Genomic DNA, 16742 nt, shown 5'->3' with positions numbered 1-16742 from the left:
CGGTGGCGTGCATATTTTCGTTATCAACATTGGGCAAGCAGGCAGAGCACATCTTGCGCGTACCTCATATCTTGCACGTACCTCACATCTTGCACGTACCTCCTGCTCACATTCCTCACATTCTATATGCCCTAACCGTGCCCTGCCGCATTGCTTATCTTATCTACACGGGGTGTTTGGTACTGGTTTCTCCAACAAGGGGGTTGGGGCCCGCTGAGACCTCCTATTCCTTTCATTCCCCCCTTTTTTTTACAGCCTAAATTGAGGAATCATTCTCAAGGGGATGAAGAGCCTGATATTGTTGGCGGAGGACCAGAAGTTGGATAGTCTTAATTCGACTTTTGACAAAAGTCATAAGTCGGTTTAGAATCCAGGGTCCTATGGTAACAAGTAATAGGATGATTATTATTGGCCCTGCCAGTGCAGATAAAAGGGTAGCCAACCATGGGGACTGGTTAAACCAGGACTCGAACCAGCTTTCCCCTGCCTCTTTTTCTCGTTTTCTTTGTTCCAGGCTCTTTCGGAGTTTAGACATGGAGTCACGAACAACTCCGGTATGGTCAGCGTAAAAACAACATTCTTCCCCTAGAGCAACGCATAGTCCCCCTTTTTGGAGGAACAACAAGTCCAGACCTCGTCGGTTTTGAAGTACTACCTCAGACAGAGAAGTGAGGGATTTTTCTAGGTGGCTAATGGAAGTTTCTATTCTCTCTATATCTTCGTCTATGGCTGCGCGCAGCGAAGACATCCCTTTATGTTGAGTAGCCAGGGAGGCTATGCTGGTCCCTGCCCCAGCCACCCCTAGGCTAAGTAGGGTAGCAACGGTTAGTGTAGAAATAGGCTCTCTCTTCTTTCTCTCACCTGTTCCTATATTCCAGTATGAATATAGACTTTCCTCCGAATGATAGAGGATGCGGGGCAGCACAACCACTATAACACAGAATTCTTTAGAGCTGTTAAACACCTTAGTTGATAGGCATGGGGTGAGTCTGGACCGCGAGCATAGCCACCACCCATTGTCCTTTGGAATTACCCATTTAATAGCATTTTCCCAGGTAGAACTGGCGTTAATAACAGTACATAAGTCCCGTCTGTTCTTTGGCACTTTTCCTAAGCAGGTTCCTTGGCCGCTTACCTGCTGTATGGTCAGACCTCTCCTACGGTCTCCCCAGGAACATTGAGTAGGGTTTTCCTCAGATGAGGTATCGTGAGTGGTGTTTAGCCCTATTGCCTCATAGAATGGGGGCCTCACATCATAACATAACCAACAGGAGTTAGTCATGTTAGGGTTGGTGTGGTTTAACGTCAGGAATGCAGCGTCCACTAGGTCCCAGAGGGGGTCTTTAGATCCGGTCATGAGACTGGGTCTCACCAAGGGAGGGCTGGTTTCTGATGGTCTTGGAGTTGTCACATTAGCCCGAGCTATGGTTGAGGGAAGGTGGTGAGTTGTGGAAGGTTGGGGAGATGGCTTTACATTGGGCGGCCTAAGTACCTTATTAGGGCCTACTGCTGTGGACGGTGGCCCTATGGGCTCAATCTTTAATCTGACCACTATGGTCGAGCCAGCATGTCCACCATATTTATAAAACACAAGTCCCCACACCTTACCTTGTATCCACCCAGGGGTGTCCTTCTTGCCAGTTTCAGTGAAAGTGACCTTGATTCTATCTAGATCCGTGGGCTGGCATTTATGGGTGGGTATCGGAATTCTGTGCCCCCTTAATATCCCATTTACAAAGGCAAATTTGACTAGGTCTGATTTTGATATCCCCCATTTCCATTCACTATCATTGGATGTGACACATGCCCACGACCTACAGAAGGAGTATTGTATCCCCCCACATTCCTGGTTCTTTTTGTGGCCGGGGCAGGCATAAAACCCATAACGTCAGGCTGACTCCGGGGCAGTAGACTTGTAGGCAGGATTGATGTCTCTGAAGCAGAACTGAAGCTCTGGCCACCAAGTTCCTATGGGGGCAGTGCGAGTAGTCTCGTTGAGGGTGGTATGAGTCTCCCCATCGGTGAGTATCCAGGTTTGCTTATAGGGCTGGTGAGGGTTGGTTTCTGCGAGGCTCCCGCTCTGGGCATTGAGCAAGATCAGAGCGATCAGCCACCCCATCCGTGGCTGCTCCTGAAGACTCTGCATGTTCCCGGGACCACAAAAGCTTTAGCTTTAATGGGTTGTCTGGGTGCCGCCGTACAGTCCACTCCTTGACCCCTTCTTGTTTTTGATGATTGGCTCGACGCACGTGGGAGTGGTGGATCCAAGGTCCGATGCCATCAACCTTGAGGGCGGTAGGGGTACTAAACAGTACAACATAAGGTCCTTTCCATCTAGGCTCTAGGGTTTTGGACTGATGCCTTTTAACCCATACCATGTCACCCGGGACTATGCCATGTTCCGGAGCCGGGACCCTCTCAACAGCGTGGTATGCTTGAATTAAGGGCCAAATCCGTTGTTGCACCTTAGCTAGAGCCTGTAACATGGTCAGGTAATTTGGGGCCAGATCACCTAGTCCCGGGCTTAAGGTCCTCTGAATGATGGGGGGTGGAGCCCCATACAGGATCTCAAAGGGGGTTAGCCCATGGACATAAGGGGAGTTCCGGACTCGGAAGATGGCCAAGGGAAGGAGCGTCACCCAATCACCGCCAGTCTCCAGGGCCAATTTGGCTAAGGTCTCCTTTAGTGTCCTATTCATCCTTTCTACTTGCCCTGAGCTCTGGGGGTTATATTCACAATGTAGCTTCCAATTGGCCCCCATAGTCTGGGCTAGTCCCTGCAGGACTTTACTAACAAAAGCCAGACCGTTATCTGACCCAATTGCCTCGGGCACCCCATATCTGGGTATGATTTCCTCTAGCAAAGCCTTTGCCACTACCTGACTCGTCTCCTTCTTTGTAGGAAAAGCCTCCACCCAGCCTGAAAAGGTATCTATAAATACCAGCAAATATTTGTACCCAAACTTTCCCGGTTTTACCTCAGTAAAATCCACTTCCCAACTTCTTCCTGGAGCCCTCCCCCGTTCCCGAGTACCTGTATGGTGCCCCTCCCTTCGTCCTGGTTTCATGATCGTGCAGCTGGCACAATCTTCCACAGTTTGGCGGACTGCTATGGTCTGGTTCGGAAATCGGAGCTGCGCAGATGTCAACAAGTCTAGTAATTTTCTCCGCCCCAAATGGGTGGACTTATGTAAGTTAGCCAACAGGAATCGTCCGAGTTTTTCAGGCAGAATTAACTTGCCTTCCAAGTCGCTTTTCCATCCGTCTTCCCTTTCTCTAAAGGGGGAGTGGGTTCTCATCCAAGTGAAATCCTCTGTGGAGTATTCTGGTCGGGGGGGTAGCGGAGGGAGCTCTGGGACCGGCACGTCTATCGCCACAACCGTGGAAGGTTGCCCTGTCTCCATGGGAGGACTCACCATTGCTACTCTCTTTGCTTCTTGATCTGCTCTGTTGTTACCGACAGCTTCCGGCGTCTTGGCAGACTGGTGGCCTGGGACATACATCACTGCCACTGCCTTCGGTTTTTCCACTGCCATTAATAGACGCTGGACTTTGGCTAGGTTCTTTAGATGTTTTCCTTCTGCTGTGCGGAATCCTATTTCGCGATAGATGGCCCCGTGGACATGGATGGTACCGAAAGCATAGCGGCTATCGGTGTAGATATTGACTCGCTTTCCTTTTGCCCTCTCCAGGGCCTCTGCCAACGCAATTAATTCCGCTTTTTGGGCTGATGTTCCGGGTGGGAGGGCACTGCTCCATACCTTGTTTCCTTCTTGGTCGACTACAGCTGCCCCTGCCCTTCGGGCTCCATCTTGGAAAAAACTGCTTCCATCCGTGTACCAGTTTAATTTGCAGCCGGACAGGGGGGTATCCTTTAGGTCAGCCCGTACCTGTGTAACTTCGGAGAGGAATTCTTTGCAGTTATGGACAGGTGTCTGAAGTTCCGGGTTAGGCAACAAGGTGGCAGGGTTCAGGATTACGGGATCTGTGAATGTGATCCGAGGGGAATCCAACAAGAGCCCCTGGTAGTGGGTGAGCCTGGCATTCGTCATCCATTTCCCAGGGGGTTGTTTAAGGATTCCCTCCACCGGGTGAGGGGCCGTTACCCAGAGGGCCTGTCCAAAGGTTAGTTTATCGGCTTCTCTTACCAGCACGGCAATGGCCGCTATGATGCGGAGGCAGGGGGGCCATCCTGCCGCTACTGCTTCTAATTTCTTGGAAAAATATGCCACTGGTCTCTTCCAGGGACCTAGCTGTTGGGTCAAGACTCCTTTGGCTACCCCCTTTTTCTCATCTACAAACAGAGTGAATGGTCTTGTAGGATCTGGCAAGGCTAAGGCAGGGGCCTGCAAAAGAGCGTCTTTTAGCTGATCAAAGGCCTGTTGTTCTCTCTCTCCCCAACTCCAATCTGGAGCTTCTTTGGTGGCCTCATATAGGGATCTGGCTATTTCCGCAAATCCTGGAATCCAGAGTCTACAGAACCCCGCGGAGCCCAGGAATTCTCTCACCCCCCTAGTGGATGTCGGGGATGGGATAGCCAGAATAGTCTGTTTCATGGCATCAGTCAGCCATCTTGCCCCATCTGCAATCCGATAACCCAAATATGTCACTGACCTTTTACAGATGTGAGTTTTCTTGGCACTTGCCCGATACCCCAGCTCAACTAATTCCGTTAGCAGGTGTTCAGTAGCCTTGATGCACTCCTCTCGGGTTTCTGCCGCTAACAGTAAGTCATCAACATACTGTAATAGAGTGACTCGTGGGTGGCTCCGGCGAAAAGGTTCCAGGTCCTGGCTCAGGGCCTCATTAAACAGGGTGGGAGAGTTTTTAAATCCTTGCGGCAGTCTGGTCCAAGTGAGCTGTCCGGATTGGCCCCCATCTTCTTGCCATTCGAAAGCAAATAGCGGCTGACTAATTTCTGACAATGGAATGCTGAAGAAAGCATCTTTCAAATCAAGGGTTGTATACCATACTTGCGAGGGGGGTAGGTGGCTGAGCAAGGTATAGGGATTCGGAACGGTGGGATGAATGTCCTCCGTCCACTCGTTTACCTTTTGTAGGTCTTGCACAGGCCTATAGTCCCCGCTTCCCGGCTTTCGGACGGGGAGCAGAGGAGTATTCCAGGCAGACTGACAAGGCCGCAGTACTCCTTCCTTTATTAGCCTGTGGATATGAGGGGCTATGCCTCTTCGGGCCTCCTCAGGCATAGGATACTGTTTCACCCGAATGGGGAGAGCAGAAGCCTTCAATTGTATAACTACGGGCGGGAGGTGTTTGGCGAGGCCGGTTCCCGCAGTCTCTGCCCAGGCCGTGGGAAATCTTTTTACCCAATGAGTCATGTCCCCTCCTGGTTCCTGTTGACTCTCAAACAGACGATGCTCGTCAGCCAATGATAGGGACAAGACATGAATCGGGCTCCCTTCTCGATCAGTCACAATTATTCCATCTGGTTCAAAATGGATATGGGCCCTATTTTGGTGAGTAGGTCCCGTCCGAGCAGGGGAGCGGGGCTCTCAGGGACGACCAAGAAGGAGTGTGTGACCTGGTGTTTTCCTAAGTTCACCTTTCTTTTGGTAGTCCATGTACATAACTGCGTACCGGTGGCCCCCTGAGCAACACTTGTTCGTGCCTTGTTCAAAGGTCCATGTGCCTTGTTTAAAACCGAATATTGGGCGCCGGTATCCACCATGAACCCCATCGGCTTCCCCTCCACATGTATTGTTACCCAGGACTCGGGGAGGGGGTCTGAGCCCCGTCTCCTTCAGTCCTCTTATCCGGCTAGAAGGACTCTGGCCTGCTCTACTGCTCGTTCCCTTTCCCTGTTTTCCCCTGGTCTCCTTCCAAACCCTCTTCTTCCCTTTAACTTAGGACATTCTCTCTTCCAATGCCCCGTTTCCTTACAGTAAAAACAGTGTTCCTTATCCGGGGTCCTGGCGTGGCCCCCTCCCCTGGGTTGGTCCCGGACACCCGCTACGAAAATACGAGCCATTTCTCTCTGTTGCTTTCGGTTTTCCTTAGCCTGGAACTCCCGGTCCTCCTTTCTCAATTTCTCCTGGGCCTCCCTGTCTTCCTTTCTCTGTCTTTCCTCCCTTTCTTCTGGACTTTTCCTAGCGGTAAAGACCTTTTCCGCTACCTGTAGCATTTCCCTTATAGTCATCTCCCCTAAGTTTTCCTGTTTATTGAGTTTTCTCCTAATGTCTGGAGCTGCCTGATTAATGAATGAGAGTACCACAGCAGACCGGTGGAGGTCCGCCTCAGGGTCAATAGGGGTGTACTGACGGTATGCCTCATAGAGGTGCTCTAAGAAACCGGCCGGGCTTTCGTTTTCCCTTTGAACGACTGCTTTCACTTTTGCAAAATTGGTGGGCCTTCTAGCGGCCGCTCAGAGACCGGCCATAAGAGTCTGGCGGTAGATCCGAAGACACTCCCTACCTTCTGTGGTCCCGAAATCCCAATCAGGGTGGCGTAGGGGAAAAGCCTCGTCTATGGCCGGTTGGAGAGTTGTGGGTCTCCCATTAACCCCCAAGACGTTCTTCCTCGCTTCGTTGAGGATGCGCTCTCGTTCCTCCATCGTAAAAAGAGTATTGAGCAGCTGATGACAGTCATGCCAAGTGGGACGGTGTGTATGCATGATGGACTCCAAGAGATCTATGAGACACTTGGGGTCTTCAGAAAAGGGCGGGTTCTGCGTCCTCCAGTTATATAGATCACTGGAGGAGAAGGGCCAGTACTGAAACTGTTGCCCTCCTCCCGGTCCCCCTTGGCCCACCATCCGGACTGGAAGTGTAGGGACAGTTTCCTCCCCCTGTGTTGATGAGGGGGGCCCATCTTCCCCCTCCCTTTCCCAGATCCCTCGGGGGCGAAGTCTTCGACCCATTCCTCCTCCTGCTGCCAGTCCTGTTGAGGAGGATGAGGAAATTTCCTCCTCCGGGGCACTGGCTTGGCCAGGGGGAGTCACGTATGGAGGCGGCCGATCTTCCTCTGCCCCTGCAAGGGATGGGTAAAGGGGGGAACTCTCTGGTAAGACCGGAGATGGTGAAGGAGATGCCCTAATTTGAGGACCGGTCAAGGTGGGAAGAGGAAGTTTTTCCTCCTCCTTTATGACCAAGGCGGGCGTGACTGGGGTTTTAGCCCCGGGGGCCGAACTGGAGGGGTGAGTCAGAAAAACTGTTAACCAAGGGGGAGGGTTCCTCACCAGATCCTCCCAAACCAAAATGTAAGGAACTTGGTCTGGATGGCCTCGATTGTCTGGCTGAAAAGTGACTGCTTTAACCTTAGTGATCAGGTCTAGGGAGAGGGAACCTTGAATGGGCCACCCGACTCCAAAGGTGGGCCACTCTGCAGAACAAAAGGTGTCGAACTTACCTTTCTTGATGACCAGACCTGCATTTAAGGCCCTTTCTTTAACTTCTGAAAAGTGAGAAAGGATCAGAGACTTTGGGGTTGTTTGTCCCTGTCCCATTGTGGAAGGAGACTCAAACGCCAAGAGAGATAGAACAAAAAGGGTAAAGGCAACAATAATTACACACACACACAACACTCTCCAGCACTCGCTCGGACCGGTCCTTCTCTCACACTGGTGCGCACCCCATTCAACCTCCTCACCGTCCAACTGGGATATCAGGCCGAAAGGCGTCCACTTGACGGGTGGTCGGTCGACTAGCTCAATTAGTTCTTCACCTGGCGCCAGGGTTCCTAAAATGCTCGAGCCCAAATGAGAGGAAAGCCTCTCCCAATAGGACCCTGTGGTCCTCCTTGCGAGAGTCCCAGAATGAATCTCCCTGGGGATTGGCCGAATCCCCACCGCGGCCCAAATGGAACACTCAAGTTCCTCCAAATGAGGGTCTGGGATCCCCTCCCAACGCCTAGGACTTGGGATCGCCCCTGCTTTCTCGCAGGCAGGTTCTGTCTCTCGAGAAAATGAAATCTCGGTGGGACCTCCAAATGTTAGGACCCGGAATCCTATTCCCCCGAGAGACAGAGAGCCAGGCGTGAATGCAATCAACAAAGCAGAGTTTATTGGGCTGGCTAGCCAGGGTCGAGCTCCCACACGGACACGCAGGACCGGTTAGGAAAACACGACCCTGAGCCTCTTTAGGGGAAATCTTATATAGACTGCGGTGGCGTGCATATTTTCGTTATCAACATTGGGCAAGCAGGCAGAGCACATCTTGCGCGTACCTCACATCTTGCACGTACCTCACATCTTGCACATACCTCCTGCTCACATTCCTCACATTCTATATGCCCTAACCGCACCCTGCCGCATTGCTTATCTTATCTACACGGGGTGTTTGGTACTGGTTTCTCCAACAAAGGGGTTGGGGCCCGCTGAGACCTCCTATTCCTTTCAAGTGCTGTTTGGGGGGCCTCACCAACAGCTTTGGAGTTACAAATAAACAAAGGCCAGAGGCAAGGGGGTTTGCATCACTAGCAGTCTTGGTCAGGTTGTGGTCTGCTTGATTATTATTCTGAGGCTGGTCATGGAAAGTCTTGTTGTCACCAACAAGGCCAACTATTGGTAAGGGGGGCAACTTCACTTTCCATCACAAGATGTGTATTTGTGAAACCTGTGATCCTAGAATTTAAGATAAACCAAGGAAAAGAGTAAATCACAAAAAGGAACAGGTCAGAGAGAGACTAAATGGTTTAGTCAGGTCAATGGTTGCATCCTTTTTTAGGTTCAATATAAGGACTATAGGTAATAAGATTGTAAGCATATAGTGGATATTGCTAAGAGAATTAGATTTTAGGTTCTTTAACCCATAAAAGAAGATAATGGGAAATGATGGACACGTTAATTTGTTTGACTGTAGCATTTCACTGTATAAACACATGAAAACATCATATGGGGCTAGGGAATGTGGGTGAGTGATAGAAGGCTTCCTTAGCATGCAGGAGGCCCTGAGATTGATCCCCAGCACTGCAAAACACAACCATTATGTTGCATTCCTTAAATATATATGCAATTAGGAAAAGATCCTACATATGTCTTAGATATTATGCCTAGTAATTGCCCCCTTCCTTTTTTCCCCCTTTCTTTAATTTTCTTTCCCCTCTTCCTTCTTTTCCTCCCTTCCTTCTTTCCTTCCTCTTTCTTCCTTCCTTCTTATTTTTTAATCTTCAAATAACTTAAGTGGTATCTCTGACTCTCCCAAAGTGCAAAAACTAGATGTTATGAGAAATTAGTAATGTTAGAATTGTTTTCTTTAAAATACTCCAATGAGCCTTTGTGCTTGCTACCTTTACTGTAAAATACAGGAATAAAGTTTTACCTTATTATGAAGTTATTTTCTCCCATCAAGCTTAGAAAGTTCAGAGGATCAGACAAACCCCACTATCTATGTGATTAAGTAAAAGTTTCCCTATCTGATTCCAGGATTATATTAGCAGGATGAAAGAGGATTCAGGAAAATACAGAACTCTGAGCTTATAACAATTGATCTCCTGCCTTCTGAGGCTTTGGCCTAAATAAAGACCATGGCCTGCAGCCCAAACTGTACCCAGCCCTTACAATTGCCCTTGTAACAATTCAGGGTTGAATTTTCAAGTCTTTAAGTTGTCTGCTTTCAGAGAGAAGAAGGGAGACAAAATCCTGCTTTACATTTGAAAAGCTCACTTTCTGAAACAGCTGGCTCCCCACTGGGAGAGCCCCAGCAAGGCTGGCAGCGGGTTTGTAAAGGCATCACTCTACTAAACTTGCAGACAAGATAAATGCTGCTTTAAACCATAAGCCTCTTCTTGGTCCTTAAATCTGTTGTTTTGTTACTGTCTAGGGATCATGTGGTGGGATCTTTCTCCACCAGATAAAGAATTAAGAGGCAGGAAAAGTGAGAGATTTTAGCGAAGTTTTATTGGGGAAACAGAAAGTGAAAGTAAAAGTGGGATCTCCTCCAAGGAGGAGGGGACCCAGAAATCAGTAGTCTACTGATGTCCTCCAGAATTTCCCTTTTTACGATCCCCTCTCTTCCCTTCCCCAGCTGGCATGGGATATACCCTGCATTTCAGTTTATCTGGGCTTCTGTCACCCTCTGTCCATGGCAAGCTGAGCGCTGCGTGAGTGTGGAAGTTCAGGGGTCCTCCCTGTCTCAGGGCATGTTGCTAAGAAGAAGCCCCTGCCTCACCAGCACCATGTGGAATCCACCAGCCACGTGGAATGTGGCATCTTCCCATGACTGCCTGTCTCTTACTATCTAGCTCACTCCCCCATCTCAGATGGCACCCTACCTGCCATTAAGGATTCAGGGCAATGACCACACTGGCTTCTTCCTGCTGGACAGGGACACTGCAGGGGTGCAGTCAGGGCACATCCTTGAACGGGAATGCTGGCCAGTCCAGCAGACTGTGGTGGATCTGAAGTGGTGATGATTTCATCTCCATGACCATTTGGAGTTTGATTCTAAATAAGAAGAGACAAATTTCACTAAAAGATTGAAAATGCAGGGTCTAAAGATAAGGAGCAGGAGAATAGCTAACCATGGCCCCAGAAAGGGAAGGAACCACGTAACAGATGGCAGCCACGCCTTGATGTGGTTCCATACTTGGGATGAGACCAAAACTGTAGGGACTGTTTCTTAAGCCATTTTGCTCGCTGGAGTATTTTGTCCACCCTTTCCTCTACCCTGAGGTGTTAATGTATTTGTAGCAGGAGGTATTAGCAACAACACATCCCCCTCAATGTTCATCCCTCAATTCTCCAGCAGAAATGGTCCTTAAAGGGCAGTCCTGTATCCTCTGCCACCAACTCCACCATTTTAGTTAGGTTTTTGGAGGTAAGACAATTGTTGACTACTCCACAGGATACACCAGCCAATGTTGTTACCAAAGCCACTGCTCTTTCAAGCCTTTGAAGAGGAGCTCATTGGAGGGTGAGACGTAGAGGATACCCACAAATAGGATAGAAATAGAATAGAAAGAGAAGCAAAGGAGGAATTTCTCTGGGACAGTCCAATTAGAGGGGACTATGGAATATAGTGCCACACTGAAAACAATTATTATGACTGTTCCAAAGACAACAAAGTCCCAAAAATGTCTGGGCATCACTTATCTGGAGAAGAAGGAGTCTGTTTCCTGAAGAGTAGCTTGACTCCCTGGGTAGGTTCACAGGAGAAAGTACTATCTGGAGCTGTCAGGTTTGGTGATGGTTGTTCCAGTGGTGATGGGCAACCTTCGTTGGAGGGTTCCAGCACTTTATCCTTGAATGGTGAATCCAGGAGTCTAGTCCTGCCACTGACTCTGCCATTGGAGTGGGAATGGGCCTTCCCAAGGGGGACTGGGATGTTCAAGTTTTGGCCAGGGTCTGGAGATTTAATCAAGACAAAGTCCCTGGTGCAAAAGAGAGGGGGTCCACTCATTTGTTCCCTGGGAAGTCCTTGTCTGATTTCACACAAAATTCTCTGGAATTATGCAAGTTAGATAACTTGGGACACCAATTGACCATCTCTGGATGGAGAAGGAGATTGTTAGTAAGAAATGCCTGCCACATAGAGACTGAAAGTGGGTCAGGCCCTGCTTTCCAGGGGTATTTCTAAGTCTGAGGAGTTTGATGGGCAGGAGTTTAGTTCATGGGGACTGGGTTTCTTGGATGAGTTTGGTCAGTTGTCTCTTTAAGAGCTCACTGATCTTTTCTACCTTACCAGAGGATTGTGACCGCCAAGCCTAGTAAAGATGACAATCTATCCCCAAGGCTGGAGAGATCCCCTGGGTCACTTCAGCCTTAAAGGAGAAGCTGTTATCACTCTGAAGACTTAAAGGGAGGCCAAATCAGGGAATGATTTCAGTTATTAGGATTCTGACTACCTCTCTAGCCTTTTCAGTTGTGCAAGGGAAAGCATCTATCCATCCCATAAGTGTGTCCACTAGCACTAGCAACAATTTTAAGTTAGGCCTCCTGTCATAAGGGTAAAGTCCAACTGCCAGTCCTCACCAAGATAAGTCTCTTGCCTCTGTGTCCCCAGGACTTGAGGTACCTTTTATTGGGATTTGTTCTTTGGCATATTTCACATTCTTGAACTGCCTGCTGAACCATGACCTTGAGCCCTACTCCCCTGAACACCTTCCTTGTTAAGATTAGGATATTTCCTAGATGGTAGAGTTGATGAAGTGATTTTAAAACCTTCCACTCAAGGGCTCTAGGAAACCATAGATTACCGTTATTGGAGATCTACCAGCCTCTATGATCCAGATGGCCACCCTGGATTGAGGCTTGTCAGGCTTCCTCCAGCTGGTAATGGGGCCTCCCCAGGAAAATTAGGGATCCCTTTTAAAGAAGAGGACCGGCCGAGAACTCCCTAATGGATGCCTTTTTTGCAGCCTCATCAGCAGCTCAGTTTCCCCTGGCTATAGTATTATCTCTCTTTTGATGGCTGGGGCAATGAATCACTGACACGTGTTTGGGCAATAAAACAGCATCTAGGAGGGTGAGGATTGTTTGTGAATACTTAACAGGGGCCCCTATGGCAGTTAGCATTCCCCATTCCTTCCAAATAGCATGGGTGTGGAAGATTAGGAGGTATATTTGGAGTCAGTGTAGATATTGACCCTCTTCCCATTTGATAATTTCAAGGCCTTTGTCAGAGCTATTAGTTCAGCAAGCTGAGCGCTAGTGTTGGGAAGTAGGGGACCGGACTGAATTGTGACAAAATCTGAATCCATCACAAATCTTGCATGTCTGATCCCATCTCTGACAAATCAATTTCCATCTGTATATAGTATCAAATCAGAATTGTCCAGGGGGTGGTCAGTTAGATCAGATCTAGCAGTACAACTTTCCATTAGTACTTCCTTGCATAAGTATTCTGGTTTCCCTTCAACACCAGACAGAAAGGAAGCAGAGTTGAGGTTTTGGCAGGCTTGTAAGGTGGATCTCAGATCCTTCTAGTAAAAGAGCCCAGTATCTGAGGCTGTCATAGCCATAAGCCTCCCTTGGAGTTTAGATTTCCTACTACATCATGTGGAGTGTAAACTATCAGGGGCCTGCCCAAGACAAGCTTCTGGGCCTCAGTGATCAAAAGGCTCACTGAACCCCCTAGCATTGTGGTCATCTGGTAGCTACTTGATCTAATTCTTTACTCAGATATCCTACTGGCTGGGAGTGGGGGTGGGGGGTGGGCCCTCATGTGTGGTACCACTCCCTGGGCCAGTCCCTTTTTCTCAAGGACATATAGTTGGAATGTATGGGTAGGCTCAGAGCAGGGACTCTCATTGGGAGTGGTGGCACAGTCCCATTCAATAAAAGGCTGGGAGTGCTTTTGAGCCTATCAGAGGGCCTAGTGTAAAGGTCGAGCCAGATCTGCATAGCTCAGGATCCAAATCCTGCAAAAACCTGTTACTCCCCAAAAGGCCCTCTTCTGTTTTAGAGTTCTAGGAAGAGGGAGGGTAAAATTGGCTGTATCCTGTTGTTTCCCAAGGCCTTCTCCCTTTAGTTAAAACAAACCCCAAGTAAGTAACTTGGGTCTGATACAGTTGAGCCTTCTCTCTGGGCACTTTATAACCCCAGCCTGCCAGGAAGTTCAGAAGGGATTCGGTAGCCCAGGAAGTGTTGTCTTCCAAAGCCCACAGAGAAAAAGTCATCTACATATTGCAGCAGGACTGTTTGTGGGTTGGCCCATTCTGCTAGGTTCTGAGCTAGAGCCAATCCAAACAGATAGGGCTGTCTCTAAACCCCTGGGGAGGAATGGTCCAAGTAAGTTGATCTGTATTTTGGGTTTGGTCCTCAAAGACAAATAGGGGTTGACTGTTGGGGTGTAAGGGAATGTAAAAGAAGGCATCCTTGAGGTCCAAAACTAAATAATAGGTAGTATCAAGAGGTGTCTAAGCCAGGAAGGTATAGGGTTTTGGGACTATATGGTGAAGAGGGATCAACTGGAGGACCTGAACTAACCTCCACTTGTTGGACTCCTTCCTAACCCTCAAGATAGGAGTGTTATAGGGGCTGGAGGACTCAACCAAGAACCTCTGTTCTTTAAGTCCCTTGAAAATGAGAATCAGGCCCTCTCTGATCTCCAGTCTCAGTGGACTTTGTTTTTGGTGAAAGAATTGAGAGTAGTCTTTGAGGCATACTTTGGCCAAAATAGCCATTCGGACCCTCCCCATGATCTGACCATCTGTCCATACAACTGTATCCACCTGAGATTCTATTAAGGCCAGGCAATACTACTCTCCAGAAGGCAAAAGAAGCTGGACCTTTTGGATAATATATCTCACCCTAAAAGCAAGGTTGGTACCTCAGGAACTATCAAAAAGGAGCTGATTCTGTGTCCCTGGCTCTACAATAGTGTGCTTCTGGATGACATCCTTTAACAGTTGAAGGAAGGCTACAGGAGGCTCAAGATTCTCCTCATGGACAGCAGCCAGCTGGGAATAATTAAAAGCCTTTACCTTAGCCTTTCTTAATCCCTCTAGCAGGCAATATATGAATTAATTTTTTTCCCATTCATCACATTTGTCCTTAGTCCCATTTGGGGATCCTTCAAGGGGACCACCTGTTCCCCTGTAGGAACCTGCTTTTGCTGCCTCTGGGTCTGGGTGAAGGAAAGATAATAATTGTTCCTAGCCATTACTACCTACTCCAAAACATGCTGTTTTTCCAGGGAGGTGAAAGTCTGTTCCAGTAATAACATGCTATCCTTCCATGCCATATCATACAGCTGGGTTAATTGTTGGAAGGTCTGCACATACTGCTCTGATTTGTCAGTGTAGCTTCTCAGGAACTGCTTAGAGAAAAAGGGGTATGGACAAGCTGAACTCAGAACTTTCCTCCTGGCACTGCCTATAGAGGAAACATCCCTGAGTGAGACCTAGGATCCTTCTTCTTTGAGGCACCTCCCTCCCTTGGGTATGGAGGATAAGGGGAAAAGGGACTTGGGGTTTTTCTCATGTCATTTAGATTGGGATACAGACTCTTCGAGTGGGAGAAGCCAATGGAGGTGGCAAGAGTTTGGGTTCACAAAAGGAATCATCCTTTTTTTAGTTAGCCTCTGGGTAGGGATGGAGGGGAGGATCCAGTTCTTTTCAAGGCTCTGGGGGTACCCTATAGCAGAATACAGCAAGAGTCTGTGCATCCAGCTTATATTCTTCTACCCTTTTAGGATGGTCTCGCAAGTAAAGGAAGGGCTGGACGTAGGGGACCTTTGTCCATTTTCCCTCTTTTCTACAGAATAGATCCTATTGGAGGATGGTATTATAGTTAATACTGCCATCCTCGGGCCAGTTTCACCATTTCCCAGTGGATTCTTAGGCCAAACCTCAATCCAATAGCATATTAGAGCCTTTTTTTTTTTTTTTTTTTTTTTTTTTTAGATTCTGGGGGTCTAAGTCCCTCCAGTGTTTCAACAGGCAGGCAAGGGGAGATCCTTTAGGGATTTTGGAGGAATTCATTCATGCCCATCTGTGGATAAGAAAAAGGGACTTGTAAGTTAAGGTCCCCAATCGGAAGTCTCCAATTAGGCCCTGACCCCCTCTACCAGGGAAAGTCTTCCCCTCCAACCATTACCCGGTCTCCAGTTTCTCTGGAATCTGTCGAGACTTGGGTTGCCATTACTGGTGTGGTCTCACCCGAGTCTCTGCTTTCCTCTCCTCCTCTTATATCCCTGATACTTTTGCATTCTCCAATTATCAAAGGCAGCCAATTCAAATAGCACAAACTAAGTAAAAGGTCCCAGGATCTTTTAGGTCCCCTAAAGCCAGTAGGCTCAAAGGAATAGCTGCCCTGGGTCCTGGAGATCTGATGTCACACTGCATGGAAAGGGCAGGCATTAGGTCGATAAGAGAATCCAAGGTTTTCCTCAAGGAACTGGGGGAAGCACCCAAATAAAATGAGAACCATACTCTCCTTACTTATCTTTCATCTTTTCTTGAATGTCCTTTTTACCCAAATGCGAAACAATGGGGGTGTGAGAAGTGAGGTGCCTAATGAGGGCATAGAATTCTAAGTCTGGGATGGGAGAAACTGAAAAGCAGCCAAACAAAAGGCTGCCAGAAGGGGCAGTGACAGGGCATAACTGGGAGAGCAAATAGCAGGACATGGCAGGGAGTTTCTGTTCCCAAATGTCTTTAAAGAAGGAAGCCCACTGTGGTTGGGGGCAGTGGGACCACCCCCCACTCATGTTGAAAAGGGAAAGTAATACAGGCCAGGAGTTTCAGCCATGCTAGTCGTGGCTGAGGGACTCCCTGAAACAGAGCCACACGGGCGCCAGATGGATGCTCACCGTCATTCTCTGAGTGCTCCCCTCCTCGTTGGGCCTGGAAGATACTGACCTTGAGATGGTGATTGTTGAGGCCTCTCAATATCCTGGACAAGCCCCCAACGATGTTACCGTCTAGGGGTACGAATTCTTTTTCTCTTCTGGATGAAGAATTAAGAGGCAGGAAAAGCAAGAGTGCTTAGCAAAGTTTTACTGGGGAAACAGAACGTGAAAGTAAAAGCAGGAAGGAACCCAGAAATCGGTAGTCTGCTGACATCCTTTGGGATTTCCCCTTTTAAGATCCCTTTCTCCCCTCCTCCAGGTGGTATGGGATATACCCTGTATTTCCTGGGCTTCTGTCACCCTCTGTGCACACGGTCTTTCCCTGTCCTTGACCTGATCCCCTGCGTGTAAGCGGAGCGCTGGATGAGTATGGAAGTACAGGGGTCCTCTCTGTTCCGGGGCATGCTGGGAAGAAGTTCCTGCATCACTGGTCCTGGTGCCATGTAGAATCCCTAGCCAAGTGGAATCTGCCATCTCTCCCTCAGTTTGGAGTTA

At 48.6% G+C, this 16742-nt stretch overlaps 2 protein-coding genes across 3 annotated transcripts in view; one reads left to right on the top strand and one right to left on the bottom strand.

Moving 5' to 3' along the window:
* Positions 1–16742, top strand: part of Slc35f1 (solute carrier family 35 member F1) — a 421981-nt gene that overhangs the window by 283464 nt on the left and 121775 nt on the right. The gene's annotated exons all lie outside the window — the stretch shown is intronic.
* Positions 837–15538, bottom strand: LOC141413923 (uncharacterized). Its single transcript, XM_074048109.1, has 4 exons — positions 15494–15538; positions 10228–10399; positions 3035–3811; positions 837–2285 (listed from the first exon to the last, which is right to left on the bottom strand). Exons 1-4 carry the CDS (start codon positions 15536–15538, stop codon positions 2281–2283), a joined length of 999 nt encoding a protein of 332 aa, XP_073904210.1. The 3' UTR covers positions 837–2280.

This window comes from Castor canadensis, chromosome 1 (assembly GCF_047511655.1).
Source record: "Castor canadensis chromosome 1, mCasCan1.hap1v2, whole genome shotgun sequence".
NCBI lineage: Eukaryota > Metazoa > Chordata > Mammalia > Rodentia > Castoridae > Castor > Castor canadensis.
Note: the sequence above shows the minus strand (reverse complement) of the source record. Positions and strands in the feature narration are given on the sequence as shown.

Coding starts and splice junctions, on each gene's coding strand:
- LOC141413923 (XM_074048109.1), bottom strand. CDS start 15,538: ATGGCAACCCAAGTCTCGACAGATTCCAGAGAAACTGGAGACCGG. Junction 10,400..15,493: donor CCAGAGAAACTGGAGACCGG/GTAATGGTTGGA, acceptor CTTCTTATTTAG/AATCAAACTCCAAATGGTCA. Junction 3,812..10,227: donor CCCTGAATCCTTAATGGCAG/GTAGGGTGCCAT, acceptor GTTTTTTCCAAG/ATGGAGCCCGAAGGGCAGGG.